This window comes from Salmo trutta, chromosome 3 (genome assembly GCF_901001165.1).
Source record: "Salmo trutta chromosome 3, fSalTru1.1, whole genome shotgun sequence".
NCBI classification, from domain to species: Eukaryota; Metazoa; Chordata; class Actinopteri; order Salmoniformes; family Salmonidae; genus Salmo; species Salmo trutta.
In genome coordinates, this window is record NC_042959.1 from 12,113,915 (window position 1) to 12,126,066 (window position 12,152).

At 43.8% G+C, this 12,152-nt stretch overlaps 1 protein-coding gene across 1 annotated transcript in view; it reads right to left on the reverse strand.

The window, feature by feature from the left end:
- The window catches only part of LOC115168418 (teneurin-2), a gene marked incomplete in the record, with an annotated part of 309,391 nt that overhangs the window by 20,958 nt on the left and 276,281 nt on the right, over positions 1 to 12,152 (reverse strand). The window contains 5 exon segments of the mRNA XM_029723673.1: positions 6,070 to 6,245; positions 8,063 to 8,703; positions 8,939 to 9,112; positions 9,365 to 9,466; positions 10,874 to 11,028. Coding sequence (XP_029579533.1) covers positions 6,070 to 6,245; positions 8,063 to 8,703; positions 8,939 to 9,112; positions 9,365 to 9,466; positions 10,874 to 11,028 — 1,248 coding nt within the window.

A 12,152-nucleotide genomic window follows, 5' to 3' on the forward strand; every position in this document is an offset into this window, starting at 1 on the left:
TAAGAAAAGGTCAACCAGTGAAGAACAAACACCATTTTAAATACAACCCATATTTATGCTTATTTATTTTCCCTTTTGTACTTTAACCATTTGCACATCATTACAACACTGTATATATATATAATATGACATTTGTAATGTCTTTATTCTTTTGGAACTTCTGTGAGTGTAATGTTTACTGTTCATTTTTATTGTTTATTTCACTTTTGTATATTATCTACTTCACTTGCTTTGGTAATGTTAACATATGTTCCCCATGCCAATAAAGCCCCTTGAATTGAAGTGAATATATATATATAGAGAGAGGGAGGTAGAGAGAGAGGGAGAGGTGAGAGGGAGGAAGAGAAAGAGATGAGTGGGAGGTAGAGAGAGAGAAAGAGAGATGAGAGAGAGAAAGAAAGGTGAGAGAAAGAGAGAGAAAGAGAGAGAAAGAGAAAGAGAGAGGTGGCGGGGAAGAGAAAGAGAGAGGGGGGAGCAAAGCAAGCTGTTAAAACCAGTGTCTCAGCACAGCAGACCAGAACACTGTGCTGTAATACATGTAACACACACAGACAGACACGCAGACACGCACAAACATACACACACACACGCACACAGAGACACACGCACACACACAGAGACACACGCACACACACAGAGACACACACACAGAAACACACAGAAACACACAAAGATAGAGACACGGCCAGCCCGCTCACTAGGCAGGATTAGGCTGAGCCTATTGCGGCAGATTGACTGACCAAGTCACCAACAACACATAAAACTTCACATAATTCTGCCCGACAACAATGACAATTTCTTTCAACCAGTGGCATATGGACTTTTTAGGTGAGCGCTGATGCCTCCCTGTGATAAGCAGTGCCCACTTTGTCAAAGGCAGTGACTCTCTTGTCCATTCCCAGCGCGCCTCTCCAGGGTGCTGTGGGAGAGACACATCGCTGCGGAGCTCCACCAACATCCCGTCAAAAAAAAGATCTAAAATAAATCAGTAGTGTAAAGTACTTGATTAAAAATACTTTAAAGTACTACTTAAGTCGTTTTTTTGTATCTGTACTTTACTATTTATGTTTTTGAATAATTTTACTTCACTACATTCCTAAAGAAAATAATGTACTTTTAACTACATTTTGAATGCTTAACAGGGCAGGACAAGGGTCCAATTCACAGACTTGTCAAGAGAAAATCCCTGGTCATCCCCACTGCCTCTGATCTAGCGGACTCACTACAAATCAAATGCTTAGTTTGTAAATAATGTCTAAGTGTTGTAGTGTGCCACTGGCTGTCTGTAAATAATGTCTAAGTGTTGTAGTGTGCCACTGGCTGTCTGTAAATAATGTCTAAGTGTTGTAGTGTGCCACTGGCTGTCTGTAAATAATGTCTAAGTGTTGTAGTGTGCCACTGGCTGTCTGTAAATGATGTCTAAGTGTTGTAGTGTGCCACTGGCTGTCTGTAAATTATGTCTAAGTGTTGTAGTGTGCCACTGGCTGTCTGTAAACAATGTCTAAGTGTTGTAGTGTGCCACTGGCTGTCTGTAAATAATGTCTAAGTGTTGTAGTGTGCCACTGGCTGTCTGTAAATAATGTCTAAGTGTTGTAGTGTGCCACTGGCTGTCTGTAAATTATGTCTAAGTGTTGTAGTGTGCCACTGGCTGTCTGTAAATTATGTCTAAGTGTTGTAGTGTGCCACTGGCTGTCTGTAAATAATGTCTAAGTGTTGTAGTGTGCCACTGGCTGTCTGTAAATTATGTCTAAGTGTTGTAGTGTGCCACTGGCTGTCTGTAAATTATGTCTAAGTGTTGTAGTGTGCCACTGGCTGTCTGTAAATAATGTCTAAGTGTTGTAGTGTGCCACTGGCTGTCTGTAAATTATGTCTAAGTGTTGTAGTGTGCCACTGGCTGTCTGTAAATGAAAAAAAACAAGAAAATGGTGCAGTCTGGTTTGCTTAATATAAGGAATGATATATTATTTATATTTTTTACTTTTGATACTTAAGTATATTTTAGCAATTACATTTACTTTTGATACTGACGTATATTTAAAACAAAATACTTTTAGACTTTTACTAAAGTCTTTTACTGGGTGACTTTCACTTTTACTTGAGTCATTTTCTATTAAGGTATCTTTACTTTTACTCAAGTATGACACTTGGGTACTTTTCCACCACTGACATAAATTATAACATATATAGCATTATGGTACAAAAGAGAATGCGACCTTTTCTATAGCCTACAGACTGGAGATAAAATGTATGATAATGTAATGAGAGACACTTTTTACACCATGCAGGTTTCTCCGATCAAATGGCCTAACCTAAATGGCGGCCAAATAAAAGAAATGTGCTAACATGTTAAACAGCATATAATAAAAACAGGACAGTTCAAAGAATAATGGACAATATGGATAATCAGGCTACTGTCCAGGAGTTTCATCCTGTGGTCTAAACTGTCATGATCAGCGGTTTGAAGTTTGTATCTGTACATTTTTTATGAGCTGATCATAGTGAAATGGAACATACTTCTGCATTTCCCACTGTGTAAACACATTGCAAATAGGCTCAGGAGAACTCCTCTGGATAAAGTTGGGTAGCTGATACTCACAGCTTAAATAGCCAAATTGATTAGTCACAGGAATCAGGACTAAAAAAGCCATTACAACAGCCTGTTTTACAAATGGTGGGCCTGACACCACTCTGGCCTCAGAGGACTGGAATTGCACATCCCTGCTGTTGGCTATACCTCAGTAAGCACGGACCGATGCTGACTCCTTTTGGACATTTTTGTTTTGGTCCTGTCTGGAAAGGAATTCTTTTTTTGGTGCAATCTGGACCGGCCCTGATTTCCACGTCCACGGACGTCGTTTTTTGGTTCAGTCCGGATCAAATCTGAACCAATTGTCACGTCCTGACCAGTAAAAGGGGTTACTTGTCATTGTAGTTTGGTCAGGGCGTGGCAGGGGGTGTTTGTTTTGTGTGTTTCTGTGTTTTTGGTTTAGGTTCTATGTTTTCTATTTCTATGTTTAAATGTAGTTTTCTATTTCTATGTTGGGGTTTTGGTAGGACCTCCAATTAGAGTCAGCTGGTTGTCGTTGCCTCTAATTGGAGGCCATATTTAGTTGGGGTTTGTTTATTTTGTTTAAGAGTTTTCATCAAATAAATTAAGTATTAGCACTTTACACGCTGCGCCTTGGTCCTATCCTTACGACGCCCATGACACCAATCATAGACGTCTATGTTTGGTTCAGACTTCGTCCAGTCAGGACCATCCTTGATTTGGCCCAAACATAGACGTCTAAAAATGACATATTTTCAACTTTTATTCAGAACCAAAAATCAACCTGATTTCATTGTCTAGAAAATATGTACAGTACTAGTCAAACGTACACCTACTCATTCCAGGGTTTTTCTTTATTTTTTACATTTTAGAATAATAGTGAAGACATTACAACTATGAAATAACAAATATGGAATAATGTAATAACCAAAAAAGTGTTCATTAAACAAATCAAAATATATTTTATATTTGAGATTCTTCAAAGTAGCCACCCTTTGCCTTGATGACAGCTTTGCACAATCTTGGCATTCTCTCAACCAGCTTTATGAGGCAGTCACCTGGAATGCATTTCAATTAACAGGTGTGCCTTGTTAAAAGTTCATTTATGGAATTCCTTTCCGTCTTAATGCATTTGAGCCAATCAGTTGTGTTGTGACAAGGTAGGGGTGGTATACAGAAGATAGCCCTATTTGGTAAAAGACCAAGTCCATATTATGGCAAGAACAGCTCAAATAAGCAAAGAGAAAGGACAGTCCATCATTACTTTAAGACATGAAGGTCAGTCAATCTGGAAAATGTCAAGAACTTTGAAAGTTTCTTCAAATGCAGTCACAAAAACCATCAAGCGCTATGATGAAACTGGCTCTCATGAGGACCGCCACAGGAAAGGAAGACCCAGAGTTACCTCTGCTGCAGAGGATAAGTTCATTAGAGTTAACTGCACCTCAGATTGCAGCCCAAATAAATGCTTCACAGAGTTCAAGTAACATACACATCTCAACATCAACTGTTCAGAGGAGACTGTGTGAATCAGGCCTTCATGGTCAAATTGCTGCAAAGAAACCACTACTAAAGGACACCAATAAGAAGAAGAGACTTGCTTGGGCCAAGAAACACGAACAATGGATATTAGACCGGTGAAAATCTCTCCTTTGGTCTGATGAGTCCAAATTTGAGTTTTTTGGTTCAAACTAGGTGAACGGATGATCTCTGCATGTGTGGTTCCCACTGTGAAGAATGGAGGAGGAGGTGTGATGGTGCTTTACTGGGGACACTGTCAGTGATTTATTTAGTATTCAAGGCACACTTAACCAGGATGGCTAGCACAGCATTCTGCAGCGATACTCCATCCCATCTGGTTTGCGCTTAGTGGCACTATCATTTGTTTTTCAACAGGACAATGACCCAAAACATACCTCCAGGCTGTGTAAGGGCTATTTGACCAAGGAGAGTGATGGAGTCCTGCATCAGATGACCTGGCCTCCACAATCACATGACCTCAACCCAATTGAGATGGTTTGGGATGAGTTGGACTGCAGAGTGAAGGAAAAGCAGCCAACAAGTGCTCAGCATATGTGGGAACTCCTACAAGACTGTTGAAAAGCATTCCTCATGAAGCTGTTTGAGAGAATGCCAAGAGTGTGCAAAGCTGTCATTAAGGCAAAGGGTGGCTTTTGGTTACTACATGACTCCATATGTGTTATTTCATAGTTTTGATGTCTTCACTACTATTCTACAATGTAGAAAATAGTAAAAATAAAGAAAAACCCTTGAATGAGTAGGTGTGTCCAAACTTTTGACTGGAACTGTATTTTCAACGCCTGAAAAATACGTATTTTCAACTTTCATTCAGAACCAAACATTTACTACACACACACACACACACACACACGCCTTAGATAACTCTTGTTGTTCCCACTAGATAAATAACTTCTCTCCAATTACTACCCTGGAGTGGAGCTCTGTATAGATAGACAACCATTAATACTCTGAGACATTGCTGACTTAACACAGCAGTCTGTAGTCTAGTTGGAACGTAGCTACAACTTGAAGTTACAGCTTGACCGTGGTTTTGACTATCATGGTCCAAACTTACCAAGACAGTCGTGAAGAGGACACAACAAAACATTTTCCCCCTCAGGAAACTAAAAAGATTTGGCATGGGTCCCCAGATCCTCAAAAGGTTCTACAGCTGCACCATTGAGAGCATCCTGACTGGTTGCATCACCGCCTGGTATGGCAACTGCTCGGCATCTGACCGTAAGGCGCTACAGAGGGTAGAGCGTATGGCCCAGTACATCACTGGGGCCAAGCTTCCAGCCATCCAGGACCTATATTTTAGGCGGTGTCAGAGGAAAGCCCAGAAAATTGTCAGAGACTCCAGTCACCCAAGTCATAGACTGTTTTCTCTGCTACCGCACTGCAAGCGGTACCGGAGCGCCAAGTCTAGGACCAAGAGGCTCCTCAACAGTTTCTAACACCAAGCCATTAGACTGCTGAACAATTCATACAAATCACCACCGGACAATTTACATTGACCCCTCCACCCCTCCCTTTTTTACATTGCTGCTACTCCCTGTTTATTAACTATGCATAGTCACTTCACCCCTACCTACATGTACAGATTACCTCAACTAGCCTGTACCCCTGCACACTGACTCGGTACCGGTGCCCCCTGTATATAGCCTCGTTATTGTCATTCTTATTGTGTTACTTTTTATTATTATTTTTTACTTTAGTCTATTTGGTAAATATTTTCTTAACTCTTCTTGAACTGCACTGTTGGTAAAGGGCTTGTAAGTAAGCATTTCACAGTAAGGTCTATACTTTTTGTATTCGGCACATGTGACAAACAAATAAATAAATACATTTGATTTGATACTAATATGCTGTATCTCACTTTGAACCACGGTGTGTGTGTATGTGCGTGTGTCCCTTGCACTGTGGGGTGTGTGTATGCATGTGTGTGTATGCATGTGTGTGTATGCATGTGTGTGTATGCATGTGTGTGTATGTCCCACCTTGCACCACGGTGTATGAGGCCTCCACAGAGGACAGGTTGGTGATAACGGTGACATCATCGTCTCTGCTGGAGCTCTCAATGTCAATGTTGATGGAACGTTCTATCTCACGGTGCAGACTGGTCACCATGCCAGTAGGATAGGTTACATTGGTCAGACGACCCTCACTGTCATACCTGGAGGAGAGAGACATATAGAGTTTACTTCTCACTGTCCCACCTGGAGGAGAGATATAGAGGTTACTTCTCACTGTCCCACCTGGAGGAGAGATATAGAGGTTACTTCTCACTGTCCCACCTGGAGGAGAGATATAGAGGTTACTTCTCACTGTCCCACCTGGAGGAGAGAGACATATAGAGGTTACTTCTCACTGTCCCACCTGGAGGAGAGAGACATATAGAGTTTACTTCTCACTGTCCCACCTGGAGGAGAGATATAGAGGTTACTTCTCACTGTCCCACCTGGAGGAGAGAGACATATAGAGGTTACTTCTCACTGTCCCACCTGGAGGAGAGAGACATATAGAGGTTACTTCTCACTGTCCTACCTGGAGGAGAGAGACATATAGAGGTTACTTCTCACTGTCATACCTGGAGGAGAGATATAGAGGTTACTTCTCACTGTCCCACCTGGAGGAGAGAGACATATAGAGGTTACTTCTCACTGTCCCACCTGGAGGAGAGAGACATATAGAGGTTACTTCTCACTGTCATACCTGGAGGAGAGATATAGAGGTTACTTCTCACTGTCCCACCTGGAGGAGAGATATAGAGGTTACTTCTCACTGTCCCACCTGGAGGAGAGAGACATATAGAGGTTACTTCTCACTGTCATACCTGGAGGAGAGATATATAGGTTACTTCTCACTGTCCCACCTGGAGGAGAGAGACATATAGAGGTTACTTCTCACTGTCCCACCTGGAGGAGAGAGACATATAGAGGTTACTTCTCACTGTCCTACCTGGAGGAGAGAGACATATAGAGGTTACTTCTCACTGTCCCACCTGGAGGAGAGAGACATATAGAGGTTACTTCTTACTGTCCCACCTGGAGGAGAGAGACATATAGAGGTTACTTCTCACTGTCCCACCTGGAGGAGAGAGACATATAGAGGTTACTTCTCACTGTCATACCTGGAGGAGAGATATAGAGGTTACTTCTCACTGTCCCACCTGGAGGAGAGATATAGAGGTTACTTCTCACTGTCCCACCTGGAGGAGAGATATAGAGGTTACTTCTCACTGTCCCACCTGGAGGAGAGATATAGAGGTTACTTCTCACTGTCCCACCTGGAGGAGAGAGACATATAGAGGTTACTTCTCACTGTCATACCTGGAGGAGAGAGACATATAGAGGTTACTTCTCACTGTCATACCTGGAGGAGAGAGACATATAGAGGTTACTTCTCACTGTCCCACCTGGAGGAGAGAGACATATAGAGGTTACTTCTCACTGTCCTACCTGGAGGAGAGAGACATATAGAGGTTACTTCTCACTGTCCCACCTGGAGGAGAGAGACATATAGAGGTTACTTCTTACTGTCCCACCTGGGAAGATAGGGATAACTAGTGACAAAATAGTCCTTAATCAATGTGATTTCAGAGTTGTCATTTTCAGTCCTCTCCTCTCCTCTCCTCTCCTCTCCTCTCTTCTCCTCTCCTCTCACAGCTTACTTTTACAGAGGAGCTGGGAATAGCTGGTCTCCGTGGATTTCTCTTAACATGGCAGGTCTCAGCAGAAAGTGTGTGTATGGGTGTGTGTGCAGTGACAAAAGCAAACCTCTATGGACCTCTAACACCTGTCAGTTCTGTTAACTCTGACTGAAGCACACACTTGTGTGACAGAAGTTAACTCCAGGGGGCAGCAGTGGACTGTAAACAAATCCTAGCTCGATGTGTGCCAGGCAATGCAGCTAATATGTGACCCTGAGTGCTGCTGAAGTGTCCGCTTTTGACAGATGCATAAAAACACCCCACCCTCACATCCCACTCACTGGTAGAAGGTGGTCCATCCGGTCTCGTCGGCCTTGGTGGCCAGTAGTCCTGTACTCTCAGAGTACCCCAGTAGGGCCACCTCTTGTCCCTGGGTTGAGACACTCCTCAACCCCCCAGCAGGGTCCAGACCCAGGGTCACCACCTGGTTCTCTGGCAGTAACACCAGTCTGAGGAGGCCAGAACTCCCCCCCTGGCCCAGACCCTCCCTTCTCACCCTGACAGTGTTGTTGCAGTTGTCCACCACCATGGCTAGCTCTCTGTCCGGCCCGTAGGTGAAGTTATATAACGGTTCTCCTGTGACCAGACTCACGGTCTGTAGATGTTGACCATCACCGTTGAACACGTAGAGCTCCTGTTCCTGTGGCGACGCTACTTCGTATTGTCCCATCATCGATCCTGATCCCGCCCCCGAGGCTGACGGGCCGGGTCGATTGGCTCGTACAGCTCTGATGCGTATGTTGTTAAGATCGGCGATGAAAAGCGTTCCGTCGGGTGAGACGGCGAGCGAGGCGGGGGAGTTGAGGCCGGAGTCGGGCGCGTAGCCGTCGTCGCCGTAGAAACAGTTGCAGTTGACATCATTCTTGCAGTCGCAGTCTGACGTGGCGCCGGCCAGCAGAGACATCTCGCCATTAGTGGATACCTGAGAGAGAGGGAAGGGGGGAAAGACAACAAACGAGAGAGAGAGAATGACAGAGATGAGACAAGGAAGAGAGGAAAGACATGTTTTAGAAAAGAGATGGAGGACAGAAAAGTGAAGTTTCAAGTTTTAATGTCACGTGCACAAGTACAGTTAAATGTCTTTCTTGCAAACTCCAAACCCAACAATGCAGTAAGGTAAAGCTACTTTTTAATGTTTAAAAACAAAGGTGTTGTACCTGTCTGACGCGGTTGATTTTCTTCTCGTCCGTCTCAGCGATGTAGAGAACTCCGGTGTAAGACAGGGCGATGGCTGTAGCGCTCTCCAACGCAGCGTGGATGGCAAGCTTACTCAGGCTGTAGTCTATACCTGGAACCTGACAATGCATGGGCCGTCCTGCTATGATGCTCACCTGGGGGAAATAATGTTATTTAAGATACAGATTATATAATAATACATATATGATAATAGCATCATGATTTTGTTTAAGTCACGATAACCTCTTGTATTGCAATAACTGATTATATCGTGATAATTGCTTATATCGTGATAACTGCTTGTATTGTGATAATTGATTATATCGTGATAACGGATTATATTCCGACAGTTGTTTAATCGTAATAACTGCTTATATGGCGATAATTGATATGGAAGCAAAGCTCACTTGGTGGTTCTCAGTGATGCGCAGTACAACGTTGTTCTCCAGTACATACAGAGAGTTATCCATGGGGTTTACTGCCAGGTCTGTAGGCCACTCCAGACGCACCTGATAAGCAAAATAACAAACAAATCCAGGGTTGATCACAAAAGCGACATAACAAAAAGTATGTGGACACCACTGCAAATTAGTGGATTCGGCTATTTCACTCTCACTCATTGCTGACAGGTGTATAAAATCAATCGCACAGCCATGCAATCTCCATAGACAAACATTTGCAGTAGAAGGGCCTTACTGAAGAGCTCAGTGACTTTCAACGTGGCAATGTCATAGGATGCCACCTTTCTAACAAGTCAGTTTGTCAAATTTCTGTCCTGCTAGAGCTGCCCCGGTCAACTGTAAGTGCAGTTATTGTGAAATGGAAACGTCTAGGAGCAACAACGGCTCAGCTGTGAAGTGGTAGGCCACACAAGCTTACAGAACGGGACCGCCGAGTACTGAAGCGCGTAGAGCGTAAAAATCGTCTTTCCTCGGTTGCAACATCACTACTGAGTTCCAAACTGCCTCTGGAAGCAACTTCAGCACAATAACTATTCATCTGGAGCTTCATGAAATGGGTTTATATGGCCGACCAGCTGCACACAAGCCTTAAATCACCATGCACAATGCCAAGCGTTGGCTGGAGTGGTGTAAAGCTTGCCACCATTGAACTCTGGAACAGTGGAAACACGTACTCTGGAGTGATGAATCATGCTTCACCATCTGGCAGTCTAGATGGACAAATCTGGGTTTGGCGGATGCCAGGAGAAGGCTACCTGCCCGAATGCATAGCACCAACTGTAAAGTTTGGTGGAGGAGGAATAATGGTCTGGGGCTGTTTCATGGTTTGGGCTAGGCCCCTTAGTTCCAGTGAAGGAACATTTTAACGCTACACCATACAATTACATTTTAGATGACTCTGTGCTTCCAACTTTGTGGCAACAGTTTGTTTCAGTATGACAATGCCCCTGGACACAAAGTGAGGTCGATACAGAAATGGTTTGTCAAGATCAGTGTGGAAGAACTTGACTGGCCTGCACAGAGCCCTGACCTCAACCCCATCGAACACCTTTGGGATGAATTGGAACGTCGACTGCGAGCCAGGTCTAATTGCCCAACATCAGTGCCCGACCTCACTAATGCTCTTGTGGCGGAATGGAAGCAAGTCCCCACAGCAATGTTCCAACATCTAGTGGAAAGCCTTCCCAGAAGAGTGGAGGCTGTTATAGCAGCAAAGGGGGGACCAACTCATATTAATGCCTATGATTTTGTTAGGAGATGTTCGACGAGCAGGTGTCCACATACTTTTGGTAATGTAGTGTATTTTCAGAATTTTACAGGAGACCGAAAACAAAGCGTTCATTGCATGTAAACCAGATCAGGTTGTTTTCAACCTGTTTTCAACGTTCCAAACTGATTTAAATGACATATTTTTGGCTCCAACCAAATAAAGTTCCTCCCTCCCTCTCTCCCTACCTGGCTGACGTCCATGCTAGTGTCACAGCTGAGTGGTCGTACTGCGGTCAGGTCGTTGGCGCCCAGTAGAGTGGAGATGATCCCGTTTTGGTCAACCTTACGGATCATAGTGGCATCCACAAAATACATCAGACCATTCTTATCCACAGCAATACCTGGAGAGACACACACACACACACACACACACACACACACACACACACACACACACACACACACACACACACACACACACACACACACACACACACACACACACACACTGCATCAGACCAATCTTATCCACAGCAATACCTGGGAGGGGGAAGGAGGACGTTTTAATTCACCTTAATACATAAGTGGGTACAAAATAAATACATTGTTCTTTTATAAGATGGAACAACTTGGTAATTAGTAAGTTATGTGATGATCAGTATTGACCTTGTAACATTACTTTCCAAAGTCCCTCAGGGTAACCCTGTGTCCTTGCATTTTCTACTTTCTGTTCACCATTACTTTCCAAAGTCCCTCAGGGTAACCCTGTGTCCTTGCATTTTCTACTTTCTGTTCACCAGCAAGTTGATCAAATGTCTTTGGAAAGTAAAGACTGATATGATGCATTTATCTCCTGCTCCCATTTCACCCGTCAGTGGTGCCACTCTGTCCATTGCAGACAGACAGACAGACAGACAGACAGACAGACAGACAGACAGACAGACAGACAGACAGACAGTTGTGCTGTGTGTCAGTGGTGTCACTCTGTCCATAGCAGGCAGGCAGACAGACAGACAGACAGACAGACAGACAGACAGACAGACAGACAGACAGACAGTTGTGCTGTGTGTCAGTGGTGTCACTCTGTCCATAGCAGGCAGACAGACAGATAAGTAGACAGACAGTTGTGTATTCTCTTGAAAACACACCACCCTAAATATAACTATGATGTACACACACACAGACAGACAGGCAGACAGACAGGCAGACAGACAGGCAGACAGACCGATATACAGACCGATATACAGACCGATATACAGACTGATATACAGACCGATATACAGACCGATATACAGATTGGATAGAGGTCTGGGCTTTGACTCTGCCATTCCAAGACATCTAAATATTTCCCCTTAAACCACTCGACAATTGCTTTAGCAGTATGCTTAGGGTCATTGTCTTGCTGGAAGGTGAACCTCCGTCCCAGTCTCAAATCTCTGGAAGACTGAAACAGGTTTCCCTCAAGAATTTCCCTGTATTTAGCACCATCCATCATTCCTTCAATCTGACCAGTTTTCCAGTCCCT